Source organism: Cibotium barometz, chromosome 42 (assembly GCF_041138505.1).
Source record: "Cibotium barometz isolate CiBa-2024 chromosome 42, ASM4113850v1, whole genome shotgun sequence".
Taxonomy (NCBI): Eukaryota; Viridiplantae; Streptophyta; class Polypodiopsida; order Cyatheales; family Cibotiaceae; genus Cibotium; species Cibotium barometz.
In genome coordinates this window covers 14,996,836-15,022,231 of record NC_141087.1, presented here as the reverse complement: position 1 = coordinate 15,022,231, position 25,396 = coordinate 14,996,836, and the positions used below count along the sequence as shown (strand labels likewise).

The 25,396-nt window shown below is 43.6% G+C and overlaps 1 protein-coding gene across 4 annotated transcripts in view; it reads right to left on the bottom strand.

Moving 5' to 3' along the window:
- Positions 1 to 11,145: 11,145 nt before the first annotated feature.
- The window catches only part of ZWI (kinesin-like calmodulin-binding protein (ZWICHEL)), a 114,051-nt gene continuing 99,800 nt past the window's right edge, over positions 11,146 to 25,396 (bottom strand). For all 4 annotated transcript variants that reach the window (XM_086780740.1, XM_086780741.1, XM_086780738.1 and 1 more), the window contains 3 exons: positions 12,152 to 12,349; positions 11,799 to 12,070; positions 11,146 to 11,711 (listed from right to left, as the gene is read on the bottom strand). In XM_086780740.1, the coding sequence (XP_086636866.1) occupies positions 11,537 to 11,711; positions 11,799 to 12,070; positions 12,152 to 12,349 (645 nt within the window). In that variant the 3' untranslated portion in view covers positions 11,146 to 11,536. The remainder of the gene's footprint in view (positions 11,712 to 11,798; positions 12,071 to 12,151; positions 12,350 to 25,396) is intronic.

The window sequence follows — 25,396 nt, the reverse complement described above, 5'->3', positions numbered from 1 at the left end:
CGAAGATGTCGAAGGGGCAGCACTAGTGGTCAAAGATGTCAAAGGGCACCAGCAGTCGGAGATGTTGAAGGGGCATTGGCGGTGACAGCGGTCGAAGTCGTCGGAGGGTACCAGCGGTCGGAGGGCATCAGCGGCGTCAGAGCGGTCAAAGATGTCAGAGGTGATGGTGGGAAGCTCTTGGTGTGGAGTGTGGAGGACCTGGCTTCCCATCCACAAGATTGAATACAAATGAAACAAACCTCGTACCCATTTGTTGGGGAACGGATACCTCTTGTAATTCTTCCGTGTTTATTGCCACAGAAACTAATGTGGTACTTGGGAACTCATGGAAATTTGTTGTTTCAACCGCTTCAATTCAGTGTGGGAGCTTCTGATTTTTCCCTCCATCCAATTGAAAAGTGAATCCACTGAATCTTGTGGAAGCTGTTTTGTTTCTTGTTGTGAGTGCACGTCTTCCTTTCCCTTATCCACAACTTTGTTAAGCTTTTTCTCCTTGGTGGATGACATTGGCAATGTCGCACTTTGCTCACTTGGTTGAATAGGCTTCTTTCTCCAGAACAAATTTTGTATCGTCTTATTACTTAATTTAACTGGGAATTGGTCTTATTTATGTTTATGGTCCTTTTTCCGGTTCTCCTGAAGGTGCATGCAATATTGGATCTTCGATTGAACTTGGGTACCCATACTAATGTATTGCCTTGATAATAGCCTTGTGTAGCTAGTATATCCTTTCGAACCCATTGCTTTTGAATACTTCGAGGATGGCGGTTCTTCTTGGAATATTGCTTCTTATCTTTGGTAAACTTTCTTGGTTCCATGCCTGTAGCCTGAATTTTTGCTTTAATCCCCATGAGACCTTGTTTATATCATAGTATCATTGTGGTTGAAGTTGGGCTTTGGGAACCCACTACTGACGTACTAGACACTTTTGCTGCTGTTTTTGCGGTTCTCTTATATGGAGGTGAGGTTGTGACGTGGATGCTTTCTCTAGTATGACCACTGCTTTCTTTGGCGTCGATGGTTCCATGTCACCTGTCATGCCTATTTTCCTTTGTTTAAGGGGCTCCATAATGTCACATTGAGGGTATCCTTGCCATCATTGAGTTGTGCTACCCTCTTTTCCCATTGGATATGACAATTATTGGCGCAGATCCAGGATTGTCGTCCAAGAATCATCTCTTCTTCCATAGTTCCTGTAGGCATGATAAATACCTTTCCCACCAAGGGGTTATTTCTGATAGAAATATTAACATTAAAAAACCCCACAGTTTTTGTAGTTGATACATGCACACCTCGCACTTGTGCATTTGTGGTATTCGAGGAGGTGAGGTTTGTCTAGAGCTACCCATGTTTCATAAGAGATCAATTGTCAAACTAACACTTTCTCTGCAATTTCTCGACCATAAGCTCATGTGATGCAATTAGCTGAGTTTCATCAAGTTTTTCTAAATCAATCAATCTCTCGGCCAAAGCATTTTCGATAAGGCTCTCCTGTACTGCAATTCGTAGGCTTGGAACTAAGTACTCCATAGGCATTACCACATCAACGCCATAAGCTAGACGGAAGGGAGTATATCCTGTCACTACCTTATACGATGTACGATACGCCCATAGAGCTACAGTCAACTTATGTTCCCAATCTGTGCGATTGGCTTCTAATGTTTTAGTCAAGATGGTACATAAAATCTTGTTTGTGCTCTTTGCCTGACCATTTTCTTGTGGATAATAAGGTGATGAATTTCGATGGACTACAAGGAATTCGGCAAGTAAATGTTCAATCACCTCATTAATGAAATGCGAACCCCAATCATAGACTAATTCAAGTGGACAGCCAAATCTAGAAATGATCTGTTCATATATAAGAACTTGGTCGTGGTTCGTGCATCAGCTCGCTTAGAGGCTCTTACCTCTGCCCACTTTATGAAATAATATGTGTCCACAATTACATATCAGGCGACGGATGCACTGCTAGACTAATGGGTCCAACAAAATCAATCTCCCACTTCTCAAAGGGTTGTCTTACAATCACAGGAGTGAGCGGAATCCTGTCTCTTTGTTGTGGAATAGCAAATCTCTAACACTTCTCGCATTTTCAAACTCTATAGTATCCCTGAATAACGTAGGCCACCGCAGTCCCGCTTGAAGCACTTTGTGACTGTAAGTTCTAGCGAAGTGTCCTACGGCTATTCCTAAGTGTGCTTCTTCTAGTATTGTGACAAATTCATCTTCTCACACACGTCTTCTTAAAACATCATCCTTTCCTAAGTGTGCTTCTTCTAGTATTGTGACAAATTCATCTTCTCACACACATCTTCTTAAAACATCATCCTTTCCTAGCTTATATAATTCTCCACCAATCAATTGATAAGGTGCGGTTAGCTTAATAAGCCGACACATTTTATCCTTATTCAATGGTCGTTCTTGGTGGAAAGCTAGATAGTTAGATATTTCCTCACTCCACTCAGGCACCATGTCAGGTTTGAATAGATAAGCATCTGGAAGGTCGTCATCAATACTAGTTGCACATTCTCCATTCAGAATTCTAGACATGTGATCGGCCAACACATGTTGTGTCCCTTTTCTTACTGTGATCGTAAAGTCGAATTCCAAGAGTAAAAGTAACCAGCGTGTGATTCTTCCCCTAGTGCAAGACTTGTTCACCAAATATAATAGGGCCTGATGGTCCACATAGAATACAAATTGGTTGGCCAGTAAGTAATGTCGCTATTTCTTTACAGCATAAACCATGGCCGGTTACCCTTCACGCTCCGTGGTAGTGTAATTTATCTTTGCATTGTTTAGTTGATGAGACTGGTAAAGCAAATTGGGTAATCCGATTTGAATTCCCTAGGCTGTGCTACCAATACACAACCTATTGAGAAGTTTGATGCATCAATGTGCATGTGGAATATAAGATCCCATTTGGCTGGTCTCAATATAAGTGAATTGGCTAGTGCTTTCTTAAACTTATCGTATGCTTCTTGGATTTCCTCAGTCCATTCAACAAAGACGATAAGTAGTCTATACAATGGTCTGGCAATTTCAGCATAGAAAATGATAAAGCGATGATAATACCCAAAATGGCCCATAAACCTCTATACACCTTTGTAATTAGTGGGTGGGGGTCATTCCAAGATCAGTTTTACCTTGCTCTCTCATCCATGGAAATACCATTTTTAGACACAATGTGCCCTAAGATTTACACCATGTTTAACCTAGAATTGACATTTCAAAGGGTTTAAGGATATACGATATAATCGATATCGATTAAACACCTTTCTCAAGCAAGTCAAATGTTCAGTCCAGCGTGAGTGTGCACACAGATCATCAATGAATACCTCCACCCACTTTTGCAAGTAGTCCTTGAAGGCTGTGCACATCAATCATTGTTGGAAGGTTGCTGGGGCTATTGGTGAGGCCAAAAGGCATAACCTTATAAGCATATGTTCCCCACATCGTGTTGAAGGCTATTTTGTCATGGTCTTCTGGTGCTATGGACACCTGATTATAGCCTGAAAACTCGTTTAAGAAGCTGTAAGCTTCTTCACTTGCTACCCACTCCAACACATGTTCGGTATATGGAAGTGGGTAGTGGTTTTCCTGGTGGTTGCATTAACCTTTTTGAGATCAACACATACCCTTAATTTTCCATTCTTCTTCAGCACAATCACGATTGGTGAGAGCCAATCTATGTGCTCAACCTCATAGATGAAATTTGCAGCGATAAGTTTGTCAATTTCCTCCTTTACAATCGCTGCATATTTCAGATTCATTTGGTACGGCTGCCTGGATGGCCTTATCCTTCCATGATCAAAATCGTGTGTTATACCACTTCGGGTGTGGTACACCCTTCATCTCTGTGTATCTCTAGGCAAAGAAATCCTTGAATTCCTTGAGGAGAGCTATGAGTTCGTCTTCCTCACCTATAGTTAAGTCCTTAGCAATATAGACCGGTTTGGTTTCCTATCCTGGCTTTACAATATCATTTTCCTTAACTTTGGCTAGACCGTCGTATGACGTGGACAAACCATCTTCCTTTACTCTTATAGCTGTTAATTGGACCACTTTTCGTTCGTCAATTGTGTATGTTTTGAAATGGTTCGGCACTGAAAGTAGGTCTGGCTTATCTTTTCAGCCTCTTTTTTTTGTCTGAGCCATAGCCTTCTTAGCCTCGCACTCAGCTTCCACGCCAGGGCCTTATTTTGTTTTGCCTTGCTTTCATGAGTTTAGGCATTTTTTACTCTTGAGGTATAATTTTCTCCTCTTGTTTTCCTTCTAGGGATATCTTACTCAACTCTTCACCCCAATTCTTAGAAAACTCCTCATGCACCTTAGTGACCTCGAGATATCTCAGCCACCACTGGCGTCCGTGGGTTTACTTCATACCAAGGCATTTTGTTGAGAGATATACCTCTTTTGTTTTCGCCATCTTCTGAGACGTTGGGTACTGGTGCAGCCTTATGACCCATACCCTTCTATGCTAGAGGCTTAATCCTCTATATCTTCTTCTCTTGGTTACACATTTAACATGCACACTAAGGTGGTAGGAACATTCCCTAATTTAACATATTGGGTTCCTCCTCTGGGTTGCAACACATCTATAGTGGCAAGCACATGCATCCAGTTTTCACTGAAATCTAGAGATGGAAGCGATGCGTACATTGATGCCTCTTCCTCTTCCCTTGAATTCTCCTCCATTGGTTGGCAGACTTGTAGGGACATGTTTCACTCAATGTGGTGACCGAATAATTCCCAAACAATTGCCCTTCCATTGGGTGTGCCTTCCATGTTTGTAGAGAAATCTTTAGAATCTGCGAATCTTTTCAAACATACACCTGATCTAACACCTAATCATACACCAATTTGGCTTCCCTCATGAAAGGTCTGCCCAAGATAATGTCGTATGAATCCGGTTAGCATAGAAAGTCCATTACAACAAATGTATGATGGTAATGGAATGAAAAGAGCTTAAGTCTAACATTTTTCAATAGCCCCATAGGTCTTAAAGATGTCTTGTCTGCCATTTTAACAATTAGATCTACTCTTTCCAAATTTGGTTTACTAGTTTTTCCAACATCGTTTTGTAATGATGCTCACCCTTGATCCTCTATCCAGGATAGCCACCAGTGCTTGGTATCCGTTATGATAGATTGGGATTGTAGCATTTGTGTCATCACTCTCATAATATTGGCCCAATTGATTAAAAGGTATTTTGACGAATCTAGGAGTTCTCACCTCCACATGCTCTAGGTTTTCCTCTGCTAGAGGTGATTGAGTCTCCTCTTAGTGGACATTGGTTTTAATCTTCCCTCTACCCAATCCTTTATGTCTGCCCACAATGCCGGAGTATTGCGTAACAATGGCCCTAGTGGCATTTTAACGGTGGTGGATAGTATGGCTGCAAGACTGCCTATGTCTCTTGGCTCCCTGGCAAGTGAGAGCTCCTTCCATGTGTTTTGTCGCGCATGTACCCACCCCTAGGGAATGAATGATGGACAAACTTGCTCTACTTCCTCAAACATTCTTGCTATGAATTGAGTGTGTGAGTCCCTCCCTTAGACTCTTCTAGAATTGGAGTAGGCACATTTAATTTCCTTTTCTTTATCAGCTCATTTCTTGTATACATTGTATCCCTAGCCCTGTTAGCCCTTAATTTAGCTTCATGATTTCGTTGGCACTCCTCAACCAGGGCCTTAGCTTCTTCAAGCTTCCTACCATAGAAATTCTAGTCCCTCCTAGAAACACATTCACAAGAGAAAAAGCAAGAACAAAACTCAACATGTATTGGGAAACATACCAGTTTGTCACAATGGGTGCAATCCTCTCTTCTTTTAGAGAGCTCTACGTTGTCGTGCTCCTCCCGACGATCGGTTATCACACTAGCTCAATTGTAGTCCATCGGGTAGCCACATACTCCTTGCTCTCACACCTATGCTAGCTACACAAGCATAATGATAGTAGAGAAGCAAGAGAAAGACTCAATTTCATAATGGGAGAGTGTGTTGTATTATGAAAGAAACTGATTTATATGCAAAGGCATAAGTGTTCACACTACACTTAAATTTTGGTTCGGTCGGGTGCGTCCAAGGCTCATAAGATTAATCTCATAATACATCCGTGAAGTACATTCATAGGCAATTCATCCTAGCTTACTACTACCATATGCTCCTGGATGTGGGAATCTCCATTAGTATTCCGTTGGACCACTACAAGCGCCCATCTATGTTGTAGATTTGGATATCATACATTCGTACGAGATTCATCCTACCTTACTACCACACGCTATTGGAGTGGGAATCTCCATAAGTATTGCATTGGACCATTATGAGCACCCGTCTAAGTTTTAGATTTAGACACCATTTCTTCAAATCTTACTAGTACATCATTTTGGTGTGTTCGTCATTTTTGTAGATTATTAGTGGCTCCTCTTAATTTTGATCCAACTATTGATGATCAATTAGAAGACTTTATTGTAGGGAGATTGAGAAGCTTATTATTCTTAATATTGAGAGAATGCTCAATGGTCATTGTTCGTCCCCCCACATAAGAAATAGACAAGACTTGTTAGCAAATGAAGCAGTTAGTGATTGTTGGTGGCGGGAGTACCTAAACAAGGTGAAGACCTCTACAAGCGATTGCTTTTTTTGTGAGCTCTTGTTTTGTGTGTTTTTGAGTTTTTGCTCACTCCCCTTTTTTGGCAATCACAAGCAAGGTTACAATGATTTATTGTTGAGGTTAGCAAGGGATCTAAGTTTGGCTAGAAATGGAGAAGAAGAGATGAGAGGTCCAAAGGAACGTAAATACAAGTATAGATATTTTGACCCATTTTGAGAAAGGGTACCATTTTGGCATTAACATCTTACACCACTAATATTCTACATCAAAGAGCAAAGATGGACACACCGAAAGGATATACAACAGTGTCCAAATCTATAACTTGGATGGGCACCTAGCAACAGAATACTTAGGGTGAATCACACTCCAAGATCATGTGGCAGTAAGCTAGGATGAATCCTTAGTGAATGTACATGCATGTATAATGAGATCAAGCATTTTATAAGCAATAGGCCACTTATGAGCCTTGGGCATACGGTCAACCATAGTTTAAGTGTGTGTGAAGATGTATGGCCTTGTATATTAGTCAATCTCTCCAAAATACGACACACTCTCTCATTGTGCACCCATTGTGCAATTAAGTCTTGCTCTCGCTTCTCTACTCTATCCTTATGCTTGTGTAGTCTACCATAGGTATGTATGGATCTCTCTAAAAAAAGAAGACAGGGATACATCTATTACTACACATTTGTAAGTCCCCCCATGACATATTGGGTTTCGTTCTTGCTTTCTCTTGTGAATGTGTTTTTGGGAGAGAGCATATCATGCCATAACATTTTTGGTGCAGTTGCTAAGGAGGAGTGCCATTGTGCTTCTATTATTTTGCTTCTTGTTTTGTTCTCTGAAGTATTCCATAGCCCAATGTGGTGAGTCATGTGCTCACTCCCTGCATATTGGAAAGGTGTGTGAGGAAGAAGAAGAGAAAAAGAAAAGAAAATTGTTTTCCAGCATGTATTTAGATCTATTGGGAATGCATTTATTTAGTTGGTTTTTGTTCTCGAAGCATGCTAGGAACTAGCTAGGTGCATTTCGAATGCATAGTTAGATACATTAATCATGCCGTGATTACATGGCTACCAATAGAGGGTTTATCTAAAAATTAGTGTTTTTCACGCCGTGAAAAGATGCAATCCAAAAATCACAGTTTTTCACGTTTGTGAAAAAGAGTTTTTCATATCTGATTTGTTTATCGTACGGCCAATTCACGATGTTCAAGTTTTTCACGTACAACAAGTATGAGTGTTTCGCGGTTGTAAATAAATTTTCCACACTGTTAAGAAACTAAAGCTAAGGTCATGAAAGGGTAATAAAGAGCTTGGAAATGTGGGGAGAATCTTTAGAGAAGTGGGAAAATACCCTCACTTTGAGACCTCAGAAGCTAAGGTCATGAAAGGGTAATAAATTTCTTGAAGAAGTGGGGAGAAGCTTTGGAGAAGTGGGAAAATACTCTCCAAGAGTACGACTTTGAGATCTGAATTGGAGGTGGAAAATACTCTCCAGAAGTGTGACTTTGAGATCTAAATACTCTCCAGAAGTGTTTCACTTTAAAAAAAGGCTATTTGCATGCAAATTAGTCTCTTGTCCTACCAAGCCAACACAAAAGAACCAAAAACATCTAAAAACTTAAAAAATCCAAATGAATTAGAAAACCCAAAAAACATTTGAACAAATTATAAGTTTCGAAAAATCAAACAAATTATAAGTTCCAAAAAAATCAAACAAATTATAAGTTCCAAAAAAAAATCAAACAAAACAAAAAATATAAACCCAAAACAGTATCAACTTGTTGGAAATTATATACACCAACTCATCAAGAAGCATTCTCGGCATAATGCAAGTCATGGCCAACCCAGATCAGACTTAACACTCAACAACCCTTTCAACCCCTAGATGCTAAGGAGTCTAAAAAGGGGGGTTACACAAGGAATAAATAGTGCTCTAAACTCAAGAGGACATGCACGTGGTGCCTAAGCGAGTCATTCGAGAACCATAACTATCAAGATTTCCCACTTGTGGACAAAATGTGGTGTGTACATTTCCAAACCCAAACCCACATTGTTAGTATCTTCAGCCAGTATATATTATTATGATTATTGCAAAATTATGGGTCATGACACATCTCAGTTGTGCAACAACAATACAAATGTTACCTCAAACCCCATACACACAACAAGTTTCCTTGTCCCAAACCAGAATAATCCAAGGGGTAAAAACTAAATGCTTCTATTATTGTGGATCCCACAAGGTTAAAGGTTGCCCTAGTACTTAAATATTTATAGTACTTGCTGGACAACTTACAACCCCTATGTAAATGATGTGCCATCGATCACATGTTCATAGACTGCCCAAGGAGAGTTTCTTTATTACAAGCTATAGGCCCGTAATACTTAAAAATCAATATCTCAAATATGCAAGCTATCATGTTCATATGAATGATGTGCCATCGATCATATGTTCATAGGCTACCCGAGGAGAGTTACTTTATTTCAAGCTACCTCATAATACTCAACACTCAATATTGTAAGTATGCATAACAAATAGTAGTCCATGGTTTTAGTGAATGTGCTACTTGCAAGCGAAAAAAATTCAAAAAATCTCCAAAAAGGACTCTATACAATGTGTAAAAGAAATCGGCTAACAATAGACATCCAAAAAAGACCCACATGCTCATAAAGAACTAAGAAAACATAAATGACAGGGTTAAGGCACCTCAAGAGGACAAGGGAAAGATGCATGTAGAAGACCCAACTCTAAAAGATGTAAAGGCTACACATCCACCTCAAAATGTTTCCGTAAAACCGCAAAACCCACATGCAACGCTTGTTACAAGTGTTCAAAAGAAAGTTTGTTCTCATCTCGCATGGGCAAGAACAATGGGAACATGGTAATACAAAGGAGAATTAGAAGATGAAACGATGTCCAACCACCTCACTCAGTGCCCCTAATAGTCCAATCTAGACACTAAAACCTAACCCATCACCCCAAGATGAGAACATTCTTATCAAGGGCCACAAGCAGCAAGACATTCTTCAACAACAAGCAGAAACCATGCTTAGGATTGTTAAATGTCTAACTAGATCACCTCTTATGATTGAACACATAATCTCAAATCCATAAAGGCAACCCAAACATAAAAGAAGAGGATTTCCCTTTTAAGAGGAAGAAGTACTATTTACCAACGCCAATCCTTTGAAACATGGGTAATAGTCGCAAGAAGAATCTATGGATGAGGATTTCTATGGATTCATTGTAAGATCTAGAAAGTCTAGAGGTGTTGCTACACCTAATTATAGATCTGTATTGAGAGATAAACTCTTACCGTGCAAAGCTGATGCTAGAGTTTCTAGCTTTGCACCCCCTACAATCTAATCGTGCCTTGTACCAAGACCTAAAAAGCTACATAGAATCTAATTGTGCCTTGTACCAAGACCTAAAAAGCTACATAGAAGGTTATTCTAATACCACATGTGAACCTTCAAAGGATTCACAAGCATATCAAATCTCCATTATAAACTTCTTTAGTTCATAAGAGAAGGCCACAACTAACACCTAATCGTGGTGGTGCTAGAGGGAGTAGATAGGTGAAGGAAGGTACACTAGACATGGCACTTTCTAGATCTTCAGAAGTGTTAATATATATTTCTTTCTCATGTTTGTGTTGGCACATTTTTTTGCATGACCTCACTCATAAGCAAGATACGCTCTTTCTTTTTTCCTTTCTCTTACTCTTTTGTCATTCTTATTTTTCCTTAATTGCAAAAGGTTTTTAGGACTACAAAAGCTATTATGTTATTTTCAATGGTTTCAAATAAGCTTCCAAGGTTTTCTTTTGTTTTTTGCAAATAGCTACCTAGTTGAGTTTTACTCTCTTTTTTTTAAATCTTTGCCTAAATTGCAATCTTAGTGTGACATTTTGTATGTATTTGTAGGGGCCATATGAGTGACTCTTTGTCCACGGATGTGGACAAAGAGGTGTTATTGTCAAATCCACAACAAAGTAAGCAACCATAACAACTTGCATATATGAAGCTAGGAGAGAACCAATGAGATGCACAGGCATCCACATAGTGATTAATGCACTCTAGTCTGCAATGTCGATTTGCCATCTTGGACTAAGTGCAAGTCTTTCACACTATATTACACAGACCATGGGTGAGTACATGCTTGGGGAAGGAACAAAGCATTCTTTCACACTACATGACACAGACCATGGCTGAGTGGATGCAATGGTGCTGCATGCTTTGGGAAGGAAAACAGCCACAGATTGGGACCCCTAACATCTCATGAATGAGCAGATGCCAAGGAGAAATTTAAGCAAACCTCACAGCCACCAGGTGGGGTGCCAAAGTAGCTTTTGGATGCTCAAAGGACAAAAGCTGATCAAAGACCAATTCTTGTTGGGTGACCTAACAGATCCAAGAGCAGGTGAAGGCACAAAGAAACCACAAAGTTATCACGCGACCTGATGGAAGCCGGGAGACATAAAAACATCAACCTGAAAAGCAAGCTAATCCCCCCCTTAAGTATATATTGCTGAACACAAGTGGCATGATTCTGATATTGCCATCCAATTTTTAACGTGTCACAGCAGTCTGTAAAGTCAGTATGTATAGAGAGAACTACATATTTGAGCTTGTGCCTCCAAATGGGCACCATGAAGCATACACCAATTCTACAATAGAGGGCCACAAGCAATAATTGAAAGGCTTGATAAAAAGGTGGGAGAACAAATGCTTGAGATCTGCATGGGCTTGGAAATTGGAGCAAAGTGGTAAAATAAGCACCCCCCGAGCCTGAATACTTGACGAAAATGTACATTTGATCCACGATGCGACACATTTACAAAAACAGTCTTCATGTTGTGATACGTGTAGTAACCTCAATGTGCTCCGCGTCCTCCATCGCGATATATGCATGTACCTCATGCTTTTTCCTTTACATGACGCTCATCCTGAATGTCCTCAAGGTCTTCATCTTCAGGCCTTTTGCCTGCCTGCTCCTTCCAATAAGCAACTAGCTTCTTTAGCCGTACTACCTCCTTCGACGATACATTCTTGGTAGCATCATTGGTGATGGCTCGCACACGGGATGCATACCTGAAGCATTCAAGTCAAGCAGGTGAACACCTATATTTGGGATTCATTTGGGGAAGAATTTTAATATTAATATCAGGGAAACCCTACCCAAGAGAGTTGTATGTCTCATCAAGGTTCGACTCCGCCGGAGAGATGTTTACGAACATTAGCGTCTTTGCGTTACCACCGAGCGAGTCACTCATCAACATTGTGAGCTTGTGGTTCCGGTATGGAATGTGTTGCTCCTCTGTTGCCAAGGCGCTAATCACATCACCGAGTGCGGATAGTGACTTGTTGATGCTTTGAGCTTCCTTCAATTGTTCTCCACTTGAGCCTGACTTCTTGATCCGCTCAGAACCAGCCAAATCAACAAAACTAAGCTGCACAAAACAGTGGCTCCCATGAGCAAAGATACTCAAAAGGAGATCGGTGTGTCTATGTAATGCAATGAGAAGACTTACCTTTCCTTTCACTTGAACTTGTGTTTGAAGGTTTGTGCTCTCGATGATTATAGAAAGAACCAGATGGGAACGTGAACTTTCAGCATTCATCTGGGTGCCTGAAATGTGCCGTCTGTCTAGTCCTTTCATAACAATTGCTTCAAGTTCATCCAATGTAGAAACTGGAACTACAGTACAGTTTTCAACCAGAACCATGCCCTGCAGGAAGTTTTCTGTTATAACAAAAATTTCACTTGCAAATTAAACACCCCTACCCCTCCTCTCCCCCCCAACAAAACAAAAAAACAAAAAATCCAAGGCTTCACAGAAAATTAGAGTTCTTTAATTGTCTCTTAGTGGCTTTTTTTTGTTTTTCTTAGACCCAAGAAAAAGCCGTGTAATAATCATAGAGAAGATAGAGGCAGGGCGCCCCTGGAGGGGTAGAGAGAGAGAGAGAGAGAGAGAGAGAGAGAAAGTTAAATTAAGTCTTCAAAAGGCCCAAAAGGTCTATGAGACCAAAATGACGTGTACACAGTGTCCATGAAATCTCGTCATGGACGAAATAAGAAAAAGCAACAGTAAACTAAAACTGAAAACTGAAAGCTAAGATCTCAGACTCTGAGATTATACAAGATGAAAAAATCTAGATCCCATTATGCAAGGTATAGGTTACAATAAGTGATGGGATATGGGAGTGCTGAATAAAAACAGTTGATCAACCATGTATATATCAGGCAAGGGCCCATCCAGGATATCCATCATGGGTGATCCAAGAAGGCTAGAGACATCGATAGTCTTCTGTGAGGATGAGGCTGCTCAATAGCGGGCCAGGATCTCCTAAATCCGGGGCTGATGAGCTGGGGGTGGTCTGGGTCTGAGGGGACGAGGGCATATAGCTCTCTGCAGTGTGTGCGCCTGATCTGATGTGACTCCCATGGTGGTATAGGCTCCCGTATTCATTGTGGTGGGCTCTCGTGCCTCCCTATCCACCCCTCTAGGCATAGTTGTCAGGTACAATACTGCACGATACGATACCGTACGGGAAAATACGGTACGATATAAATTTTTTTCTTATCGTACGATAAGATACGGTGTTTTAAAAAAATACTTATAAACTTAGGTATTTCCAATTTCGAGATATGGAGTATTTTAAAAAGGAGGGAAGCATCATAATACAAAGGAAGCTCAAACAACCATAGACAAGCAAAAACAAGACCATTACCCCCCAAAAAGAATATTTTTTTTAAGAAAAACAATTTTTTAAAGAAAAAAAAATTCGTACCGTACGATATGATGTTGTACTATGCCGTAAAGAAACAACTATGCCTCTAGGCTAGAAAAAATTGGTGATGGTAAGCTGTGAGGAGGGCTGTTGGGGGCAAGGATATCTGAGTAGTGACTCTCTGTGTTGGGTGAGTTCTAGTAGGAAGAGTCCAAGGCACCTTTGATCTGGGTACTCCATGATCCAGGATAAGGGTCCAAAGCCCTCTCTCAATAGACAGTGAAACCTCCCTCTGATCTCATAGTAGACTAGGCACTGGCAAACATAGTGCTCCTACGACTCAACCCCCGTCAAATAGAGTCTACATGTCTTGTCCTCTCTGGGTATCCGCTCAGCTTTGTCAATCTCTATCCTTAAGTCTATGGGATGATACCCTAAGCTGGCCAATGGCTACCTCATAGCGTTGGACATGAAGGCATCGAGATAACTTGAGTTATCTTGGTCTCTGTATGAAACCATCTGCTGTGAATCTTAGGAACTGATCTCTGTAGCACTGCATCTTGGTAGGCAATGGCCTACCAGTGTGATCAATGTGTTACATGTGTATAGCCCCAGTCGATCATATCAGATCACCCAGTTCCTATCCTCATGTGAAAGCCTAATGTATGGGGAATTTGGATCATACTGAAATGGAGGGAGCTGATCCATCTGTAATCCATGTGCCTGAAACCACGTGAGTATTGTGGCATACCAAGATGCAATTCGAGGGAGTAGAAGTGGATCCATCTCCCTCACCCTCTACATATAAGTGACTATCTGGAACATGGCGTCCATCAACATAGGGGCTGCAACAAACTCTGCTTGGATGATCTCGTGGGGAACAGATGGCTTGCTCCGTATCATTCATGATAGCATCATGATCTGAGGACGCTCTATGCGTTGCCAATCTTCCGAGGATAAATCTGTGAAAATGTGCCTAGAAACACTGCTCTCGAATAAGGCTAGAGCTGCATATCCTCTAGTGAGTCTATCCTCTACTGCCTGTCTCATAGAGAATCGTGGACTCGTGAAGGTAGCTCAAAGATAGACATATGAGTGCACCACCTCAGCCCTGCTACCCATGTAAGTGATCTGTGTACGGCCTGCAATTGGGTAGAAGGTGTGGAATACAATAACCTTGGTTTTCGCAAGGTTGACTAAGAGCCCCCTTTGTGTTCAAAAATCCTATAAAGTATCCATGTGCTTCTGTAGCCCCTCCTCAAAATCTGCAATGAGCACAATATCATCAGCATATAAAAGGATGGAAACAAGAATACCACCTAGAAAAGCTCCTCTGCCTCCGGTTCTGTCAATGAAATCTGAGATCTTATCTATGTAAAGTCCAAAGAGGGTCGGAGATAGCGGGCATCCTTGTTTCACTCCGATGATGCTAGAGACCTCACATAGTCCTCTAGGGCATCTCACCCTGCCAATAAGTGACTCATATAAGGCAATGATAGCCTACATCATGTCAAACGGGGGACAAGCCCGAGGCACTATATCAAAAGCTTTGCGGAAGTCCACAAAACAGCAGTATAGTCGGCGGCCATCAGCTTTGGCCTGCTCAATGATAGCCTGAAGCGTGAATATGTGATCCAACGTGGAGACCGTCCTCCTAAATCCTGCCTGCCCCGGTGCCCTCTCTGCCAGTGTGCTAAGCTCAGACTCAAGTATAGATCCATAGAGCTTTGCGAAGATATGGCCGATCATGATGGTTCAGTAGTTATTAGGATCCAAGGGGTCTCCCACCTTATGGATAGGCGCACTAATGTGTGAAGACCAACTGGGAGGGAAGCCCTCTAAGAGGGCCCTATTAAACATATGGGCTGGGAGGGGTGCCAAGGTGTCGTGTGCATAAGAGAGATGCTCAGCCATAAGCCCCTAGTGATCTTGTGATCAGCCATTCTGAAGCCTACGTATAGCCTTCACTCCTGTGAAGAAGGTGGATGTGATGGGACATGAGTGAGGTGGATGTGGGAGGGGGAGGGGGGGTGGCTGGGGGGGTATGTGGTATAATGCATGTGCATATGAGTGCCATATGTGTGGGTCTATGATGGGGGTGGGTAAGCGGCATTCCCGGATCCTATGCCAAGCCTCGTAAGAATTCCCACTCAGGAAAGGCTGGTACAAGTCCTCGTGCTATTTACGACAATGTGCTCATTTCTTGCGGCAGCGAGTAAGGTGTTGGTTAGTCTGTTCAGCTTCACACTTCTGGATTTGGCCAGTAGCTACCTCATGCAAAAGACGTGTACGTGTGATACGGCATTCGTCGTCATACAAACAATTTTGAGGCATGGTACCTGTGCAAGCTTTGGCAATGGACCAAAGGGGGTGTGGAAAACTGTCGATGGCGGATGTGTGGATGATTGTTGTGAGCTGTGAGGTGAGGGTGGTGAGGGGTGCAGATGAATCTACATCCAAGAGGCGATGGTAGGGCTGATTTGCATAGATAAGATCACAATCATCGGTGAAATGGATCTGGGTGGAGTGTGAGATGGGCAGTGCATGTGCTGGGGTAGGTGGTGTGCAAATGAGGGCGAAGTCAGGGTAGCTGTGGTCGGCACCAATCGGGCATGGTGAGATTGTAAAGTCAAGTATCAACGAGGCTAGTTCTAGTGATCCCATAAGATAATCGACTATGCTGGTGCCCCCCTTGTGCGGAAAACTAGTAAGCCCTCTTGATGCAGGCCACCGTGCCATCTCATTATAGATAGCAAGGCTGTGGCATGAGCCAAGCTCTAGGCGGCATCTCCCATAAAAAGTGATGGCTCCATGGTCCTGTGAGATCCCCTGTAGCCCTATGCCATTATGGTCTATCACTTGCAACCTAATAGGGTCCTCAAAATCATATATCTGTATCTGCTCACTATTGTTCCTAGCATTGAAGTCCCCAAGTAAGAGGACCTTGCCTAGTCCCAAGAAGACACTGATATCCTCGGAGAGAGCTGTGTATGGAGACTCCCTCCGCTCCTATGGGGGATATTGTGAAGAATCCGGAATGAAATAGCATATTGCCACATAAATACATTTGGAGGTTGTAATCTGCAACCGAACCCACATGTAGCGGGCCTCCTCATCCCTCAACTATGCTAACATGTAAGTGTGTTCTGAATAAAACCGCTACTTCTCATCCCCTGACCCCTCTTGCTGTTCAGGTCTCCCCTTGGTAAGCTCGACTCCCATTGGTATCCTGATACATGTGGTAGTCCCTCTCCTAGCTCTGGTGCATCTCTGTGTAGAAGATGATGTCCCATCCTGTGAAAGTCTCCCTGAATCCCCCAATAATTGACCACAAAGTCCAATTGCAGTTTCAGACTGACATCCTCAGATGTGTGATCCCATAAACCCCATGTCCCTATTTGGGACGTCTATCTGTGATGATGACTTTGCCATCTATATAAACTACCCACTTTCCCACCTTACGAGCTTCAAGCACTTGCGGCATGCTCATTTTTCTATGCTCCTCCTATGTGGGTGTGAGGTCATTACCAAGATAAATTTTCTCACCTTTGAGGGCAGCTCTATGATCCAAGAATTCTTTCTGGCTGGTGGTGTCCTTCGGGCAGTCTCTTGTGAGTGGAACATCGGGTCATTAACACAGTGTTACGGTCTGCCCAGCCAAGAATTTGAGGAGTAGTGGGCAGGCATGTGTGGTGTCCTTACCTGCTCTCCATGCATCCATATATGGTGTGCCTTCAATGCCCATTTTCTGACATAGTATAGTGGTGTCTGCCTTGGCAGACTCTCCTTCTTACAGCCCAACCACCCACACATAAAATGCCTGAATCTCCCTTCTTTTATCCTCCTCAATCGTGTCATGAATAATAGTGGGCGTGTGTGGTGTCATGTGTCTCTTCGTGACCTCTGTCCACTCCTCAACTTCTTTCTTCACTACTACAGCCCACCCTTGTTCAATCTCCCTTTTGGTCTCCACAATGTCCTCCTAAAGCTTCACCTTGAGGTCTGAAACTTCAAAGAGGATGGAGATTTCTCCTTCTTCCTTCTTGCAGTCCTATATTTCTCCATTCAGCCTGGCAATCTCTTTCGCCATTCCATCTGAATGTCTAGCATGTTATTCTTTCATCTTGGCCATCTCCTCTCGTATTTCTGTCGTCTCCCGTTCGCGGTGATCTTCCTAAATAGTCAAAATTTCTTTCAGCAACCGTAGGCAGTCTCTGGTAAGCACACTACGTCCATTTGGTTCTGTAGTTGCATTGACCTAGGCATCAATGTAGTCGAGCATGTTTTTCAATTCCCCTTGCAATCCATCCCACCTGCTCGATTTGGCTCTTGCCTTTCTCAAGTTAGGCAAGGACACGGGTGAAGACGGGAGCCCGGCCCGATGAAGTAAGTGTTGGGTTTTATGCTGTGTATGCACCCAGGGGAGTGCTAGTGATCATCAGTAGGTTACTGGGGCACTTTTTACTTCAGTTAGTGGAGGTTTTTTCCCCTAGTTTAGCTTAGTTTCATTTATAAGTGGTTTGGTCCACCTGGCACAGTTTATGGCCGGACCATGTGAACACACTTTAGGTCACATCTTTTATATGTGGCTATTGTACTCCTTTTTATCATTATTAGTCCACATCTACCCACTCCTCTTAGAGTGTTCACACTATGGACCGCTTGTATATACTCTATTATGTGTGTTCCTGAGACACAGTTTGTATCCACCATCTTAAACTCTTTGCCAAGATCCTACTTGGCTTTTCATACCTCTTTGAACCTTAGCATGAGGAATGCTATTGAGCCCCTAAAGTATCAAGAACTTGTTGCTCTCTTGTTACAGGAAGGGCAAATCAGGAAGAACATGAACATGAACACAAGTGCTGAACAAGCATTTGTGACAGGTCAAAAAGGGAAAGGCAAGTCTCAGCCAAAGAGTTCAAATCAGAATTCAGGTGATGGTGGTTCATCTCACGATACCAAGAAAGGTGATGGACAGCCCAAGAAGAAGGGCAAATGCCATTACTGTAAGAAGCCAGGTCACTACATCACAGAGTGTAGGAAGAGGATTGCCAAAGAGAAGGAGGAGGAGTCTGGGATGTCTATAAAAGATACCTCTAAAGCTCCTCTAGAGACTGCTTCCTTTGTTGAAGATAGGGATTACTGTTTCTACACATGCAGTTATGATGCCTCTTGGTCTTCACAAGCACTCAGTGTGACTGAGCATGCATGTACTTGGTATTTTGATAGTGGTGCTTCAAAGCATATTACATCTCGCAGGGATTTGTTTTGTAATGTATGCCCTGCCCCTGTTGGCAAGTCCATTCAGTGTGCCAATAATGCTTCATATCCAGTTCGTGGCATTGGGGAGATTCAGCTCACAGCCATTGATGGCTCTATTCTTCGCCTTACAGATGCCTTATATGTACCAGGGATAAAGAAGAATCTGTTGTCCATTTCTTCTTTAGCACAGTGTGGTATGCAAGTCAACTTTGATGATGACAAATGCATGGTCAGAGACAAAGCTAATGCTTTGACCTTGATGCTTACTGGTACATTATGTCATGGACTCTATCAGTTGGATGCATTTCAGCCAGTGGATCAGTCTGCTTATCATGCATTCACTCTTACTCCAGCTATGGTTGATGCGGAGTTATGGCATGCTCTCATGGGGCATGTAAATTTTGGTAGTCTTATGCTTATGCAGCGACATAACATGTTGACAGACCTACCTCTTATGGAGAAGCCTCCAGATCACATATGTGAAGGATGTATTTTGGAAAAAATGCATCGGTTTTCCCTTCCACGTGATCAGGCTCTACGAGCAACTGCAAAGTTGTAGCTTATACACAGTGATCTTTGTGGTCCCATGCAGACGAAGTCATTAGGAGGTTGCGTCTATTTTGCTACATTTATTGATGACTTCTCTCGTATATGCTGGGTCTATCCGTTGACACGGAAATCACAAGTATATGATGCATTTTTGGCCTTTGTAGCATTTGCTGAAACAGAGTCAGGATGCAAGGTTAAGACCCTCCGTTCTGACCGAGGGGGGGAATATGTGTCACACATGTTGAATTCCTTTCTTGAGAGTAGAGGTATCAAGCATCAGTATACTACTACTTATACTCCACAACAAAATGGGGTTGCAGAAAGGAAGAATCGGTCACTCATGGAGATGGCCAGATGTATGTTAAAGGCAAAGAAGCTACCACATGTCTTTTGGGTGGAAGCTGTTATGTGTGCTTGTCATATTTTGAATCGATGTCCCACAAAGACATTGGTTTCCATTACTCCTTTTGAGGCTTGGCATGGCCGCAAGCCTTCGGTATCACACTTTCGTACTTTTGGGTGTCTTGCATATGCACACATACCCAAAGAGTTGAGGAGGAAGTTGGATGATAAAGCCACAAAATGTATTTTTGTTGGGTACATCCGTGAGAGCAAGGGCTACCGGTTATATGACCCACTATCCAAGAAGATATTCACTAGTCGGGATGTGATTTTTGATGAAAAATCAGAATTATCCATGGCTAGTTATGATGCAAATCAAGCTGAAAATGATGTGTTTGAAGGCCTACTACCTATGGAGTTTCATTCCTCAGTTGGTGATCCAACCCATGAGGGTGCAGGGCAGCCAGCTAATCATGAAGATGGTGCAGAAATTCAGCAGGATATTGAGCCAGAAGTTGAGCCAAATATGGGGCAACAGGCTCCACAGGTCAGACATATACCTAGATGGTATTTGAGGACATTACAGGACAGGCATCTAGATGCTCCTCTTGCTGGCCGTACTCGTAGGGAGACACGGACCAATGAGCATGCACACATCATGGATTTAAATATGGTTATGGCATCTAGTTTACAGGATGATGATGAGCCTGATTCATTTGTGGATGCACGAGACAATGTGCATTGGAACAAAGCCATGCAGGATGAACTTGATTCTATTAAAAAGAATTAAACATGGGATTTGGTTGATCTGCCCAAAGGCAAGAAAGCCATTGGTACTAAGTGGGTCTATAAGTTGAAAAGACATGCAGATGGATCCATTGACAGGTACAAAGCCCGTCTAGTTGCAAAGGGCTATGCACAGAAGAAGGGCATTGATTATGAGGAGACATTTGCTCCTACATCCCGTATGTCAACACTTAGGAGTGTCATTGCATTGGCTGCACATCGTGGTTGGGTTGATCATCAGTTGGACATCAAGACTGCTTTCCTACATGGGGACCTCGAGGAGGAAGTTTATGTACATCAGCCCATAGGTTTTGCAGAACATGGTCATGAAGGGAAAGTATGCAGGCTGAAAAAGGCCTTTGAAACAAGCTCCACGAGCTTGGTATGCAAAGATAGATGCTTTCCTGCTTACTCAAGGCTTTGTGAACAGTCCATCAGAAGCCACTTTGTATGTAAAGAAAGAAGAGAAAGATCTGCTGGTCATCAGTCTTTATGTAGATGATCTTTTGCTCATGGGATCAAAAAATGACAAAATTGCAGCTTTTAAAGAGATACTGCAAAACAGACATTTGCCATGTCTGATTTGGGGCTCGTACACTACTATTTGGGCATACAGTTTGTGCAGGATAACAGAGGCATTGGGTTGTTGCGATCTCGCTATGTTGCTAAACTTCTGGAGAAGTTCAAATTTCAGGATTGCAAGCCTATCAGCACTCCTATGGAGCCTGGGATGAAACTGTCACTACAAGATGACAGTATTTTATTTGATGCCACTATATATGCTCAGGCTGTTGGGTGCCTTATTTACTTGTGTACTACACAGCCAGATGTTCAGTATGCCGTATCTCAGTTGAGCAGATTCATGCACAGCCCGCGATTGTCACATTGGCAAGCTGTGAAGCGTATATTTCGGTATTTGCAGGGTACCTTGTCTCTTAGATTGCTTTATCCTGAGGGGGGTGACATGCGGCTATATGCTTACAGCGATTCAGATTGGGCTGGTGATTTTGATACCAGACATTCGACTAGTGGAAATTGTTTCTTTCTTGGCTCTTCATGTATTTCTTGGCTAAGCAAGAAACAGACCACAGTGGCCACTTCCTCTTGTGAGGAAGAGTACAGAGCAGCCTATACTACTACCGTTGAGTGTGTATGGCTGTGTCGTCTTATGACTGATGTGGATATTTCAGTGGAGGAGCCTACACCTATCTATACTGATAGTCAGAGTGCCATTGCCGTGGCCAGGAATCCTGTGTTTCATGCTCGCACGAAACACATTGAGATTCACTATCACTTTGTTCGGGAGAGTCTAGGCAGGTGATATCAGTCTGATTTACTGCCCTACAGATCAGAATGTGGCAGACATCTTCACCAAGGCACTACCACATCCGAAATTCGAAGCATTCCGCACTGCTTTGAATTTGTTTCCTTTTGGTGGATGATGTACAGTGATCACATATCACTCCAGGGGGGTTTGTTGGGTTTTATGCTGCGTATGCACCCAGGGGAGTGCTAGTGATCATCAGTAGGTTACTGGGGCACTTTTTACTTCAGTTAGTGGAGGTTTTTCCCCCCCAGTTTAGCTTAGTTTCATTTATAAGTGGTTTGGTCCACCTGGCACAGTTTATGGCCGGACCATGTGAACACACTTTAGGTCACATCTTTTATATGTGGCTTTTGTACTCCTTTTTATCATCATCATCATATGAGCAAACGTGTTCCTCTCTCTCTCACACACGCTTCCTATTGGTGTGCCTTCAAAAACCCTGACCCTAACCACTCTTCCCCACAGTTAAGGGTGGGAGTAGCTTTTGGTTGATGGTTCAACCATTAGTCCGGGCACGACACAGACAGCATGCCAAGGAACAGAGAGCAGCCGCGGAAATGGGAGGCGATGGCGTGGCGCAGGCGGTGGCGGACAGAGCAGGACAATGAGGCAGAAGCAGGGCAGTGGTGGAAACCAAAGGCAATGGCACAGCGTGCCTGTGTCAGAGGAGTATATTTCTAATCTAAAGCTGAGGGGTAGAGGGTCTGGATCTCCGAGGCGAGGCCGACTAGGTCACTGGAGCAACTATGCCTTCTCCCCACACCACGGGTCCATCAAATGCCCATAACATTGGGTAGTTCCCGGAAGAGATCAATAAAAGGGGACTCTAAGCTGTAATCAAAAGAGGGGGAGGCGATCCATCTAATGACCACATGAGGTGAACCTTCTCGTGGTGCAGAAGCCAGGAGGCGATCTCTATCTTGTGTAGATAGGTGGTGTATATAAGTAATAGTCTGAAAGAGACATCCTAGACCCTAGGTGAAGCTGCTCCAAACTCAGCCAGTATGATCTTGTGTAGCACCAAATGCTTAATCCTAGTCATACATGAGAACATCAATCCTTTTCCAATTCTCCTCATCAGCCAATAAAGAAGCTCCTTACATCCTGGTCAGTCTCACCAAGGTGTCAGAAAGCCAACTCTTGGTCTTAGAACTGAGCCCAAAAGCACTGTCTCTCCAAGCGGACCAGGGTAGCATATCCTCTTGTCAAGGGGCTTCAGCAGCTGGCCTCATAATGAGAATAGTGTGGAGGTTCAGGGTTAACAGTCCACCAGCTATGGAGGATGATGGACCTCCATGGTGTATGTGCAGAAGAGACAGGGAGTGTATGATGTACAAACTGAAAGCTGATGATTGCACAGTACAATGTAGTGCTTGTATTGATTGATATGAAGTTCACAAGTTACAATGCTTTTATAGGCAAAATGCCATCTCTCTCTACTCACTAGGGCAATGACACTTGGCTATACCAACGACATCACTGCTTACACACACAAATGTTAGGTATTACTGCTTACAGAGTTAGTCTGGAGTCTAGTCAAGTATCCTTAGTGGTGTGAACACATTAGGTGTGAACACCCTCTTATTTAGGGTCAAAAGATAAGGCCCTTGTGCCTATAAAAGCATTGTACATGGTGGTTGTTTTATCAATCATAATACAATCATTGTGTTGTGCAATCTTTTGCTTGATTGCTCCATCTCTCTCTCTCTCTCTCTCTCTCTCTCTCTCTCTCTCTCTCTCTCTCTGCGTTTTCAGAGCCCCGCCATCCCTCCCCCACCCTTGCATTTTCAGCCTCCCGCCATCTCTTTCTCTCTCCTCATAGCCCCCTCCCGCCACACTCTCTCTCTCTCTCTCTCTCTCTCTCTCTCTCTCTCTCTCTTTCCCTTCGCTGCGCTGGCTGTGTCTCTGTTCGTCACCCACTAGCCCCCTTCTGTTCGCTGCGCTGGCTGCCCTAGCCCCCTGCGCTGCTGTTCGCCGCCCACTAGCCCCCTTCCCTTCGCCGCCCACTGGCCCCCTGCGCTCCTTCTGTTCGCTGCGCTGGATGCCCCCTGCGCTGCTGTGTCTCTGTTTGCATCAGTAGCACTACTCTTCCCTTCCCTTCGCTGCGCTGGCTGCCCTAGCCCCCTCCGCTGCTGTGTCTCTGTTCGCCGCCCACTAGCCCCCTTCCTTTCGCTGCGGTGTCTCTGTTCGCATCAGTAGCACTACTCTTCCCTTCGCTACGCTGGCTGCCCTAGCCCCCTGCGCTGCTGTGTCTCTGTTCGCCGCCCACTAGCCCCCTTCCCTTCGCTGCGGTGTCTCTGTTCGCTATGCTGGCCCGCCTCCCTCCCCGCTAGGCGCTGTGCCCCGCTTTCCCCAACCACTCTTGCTCAGGCCCCCAAGGCAGCATGCGGAGTGGACGATGCACACCATTGTGCCGATTCACAAAACAGGGGATATGCTCGATCCGAGCAACTACAGGACGGTTATGGTTGGCCACGTGCTGGCCAAACTCTATGGTGCAGTGTTGGAGCAAGAGCTTAGCTTATATGCTGAGCGAGCAGGTTTACGCTCATCAGGGTAGGCAGGCTTCAGGAGAGCTTTCTCTACCACTGACCATGTATTCACTTTGAGATGTATGACTGATCAGGCCAGAGTGAGGAAGACAAAGCTCTAATGCTGCTTTGTGGATTTCCACAAGGCATTTGACACAGTACCACGAGAGAGGCTCTTTCAGCGCCTGCAGTCTCTTGGCATACCAGCAGATATGACATGGGGCATCTATGCATTATATGAGCAGGTTTTTGGGCGAGTCAGATGTCCAGGAGGTATGTCTGAGACTATTGCTAGCACCATTGGTGTGAAGCAAGGATGCCCACTTTCCCCCACGTTATTTGGGTTATACATTGATGAGGTGGCTAACTTCATTACACGGGGAGGCGGAGATGGAGTTGATTTAGCAGGTACCTCAGTACATATTATGCTTTATGCTGATGATATTGTATTAGTGTCTAAGTCTCCAGGTGGTCTACAGCAGCATCTACATGCACTCCATGATTTCTGCACACAGAGGGGTCTTACTGTGAACCTTGGAAAAACCAAGGTTATGGTCTTTCATCATACATCGAGACAGGGCAAGAGTCAGCTGACATTCACTCGCAGGATGCCAGGTGGAGGTGGTGACATCATACGTGTACCTAGGGGTTACCGCTTCACCATGGGTTCAGCAGCCAGAGCTAGATTGACACGGGGATATGCAGCATTGGCTATGCTAGAGAGATAGTGCCACCATGCGCATTTTCAGGAGCCCCGGACGAAGGGGTGACTATTTGACACATTAGTCACACCGGCATTGATGTATGGAGCAGCGGTATGGGCGCCAGGCCTTGCTACCCATTGGTGGACACAGATAGAGAGACCACAAGCCCTCATGATGGCACGCATGATACGCAGCAAACCGTCAGTACCTCATGACATTATCCGAGCAGAGTTTGCTGCGCCTCCTATGATGGTAGAGGCCATATTTCAGACTATATGCCTGCTAGACAGATTCAGAGAGATGCCACAGGACAGATTGTCATACAGAGCTTTTGAGGCATCTAGACAGCTGGCTGAGGCACGAGACAGAGGATCATGGTATGCACAGGTCACACATTGGTTCTCACAGCATGGCCTAGACATGGATCATCTACCACCATTCCAGTATGACAGGGATGCACCACATATCCGTCTCTCTCATAGTGAGAGGAACAGAGTATTGAGACAGGACCTATGGCATCTCTATACACGAGAGACATGG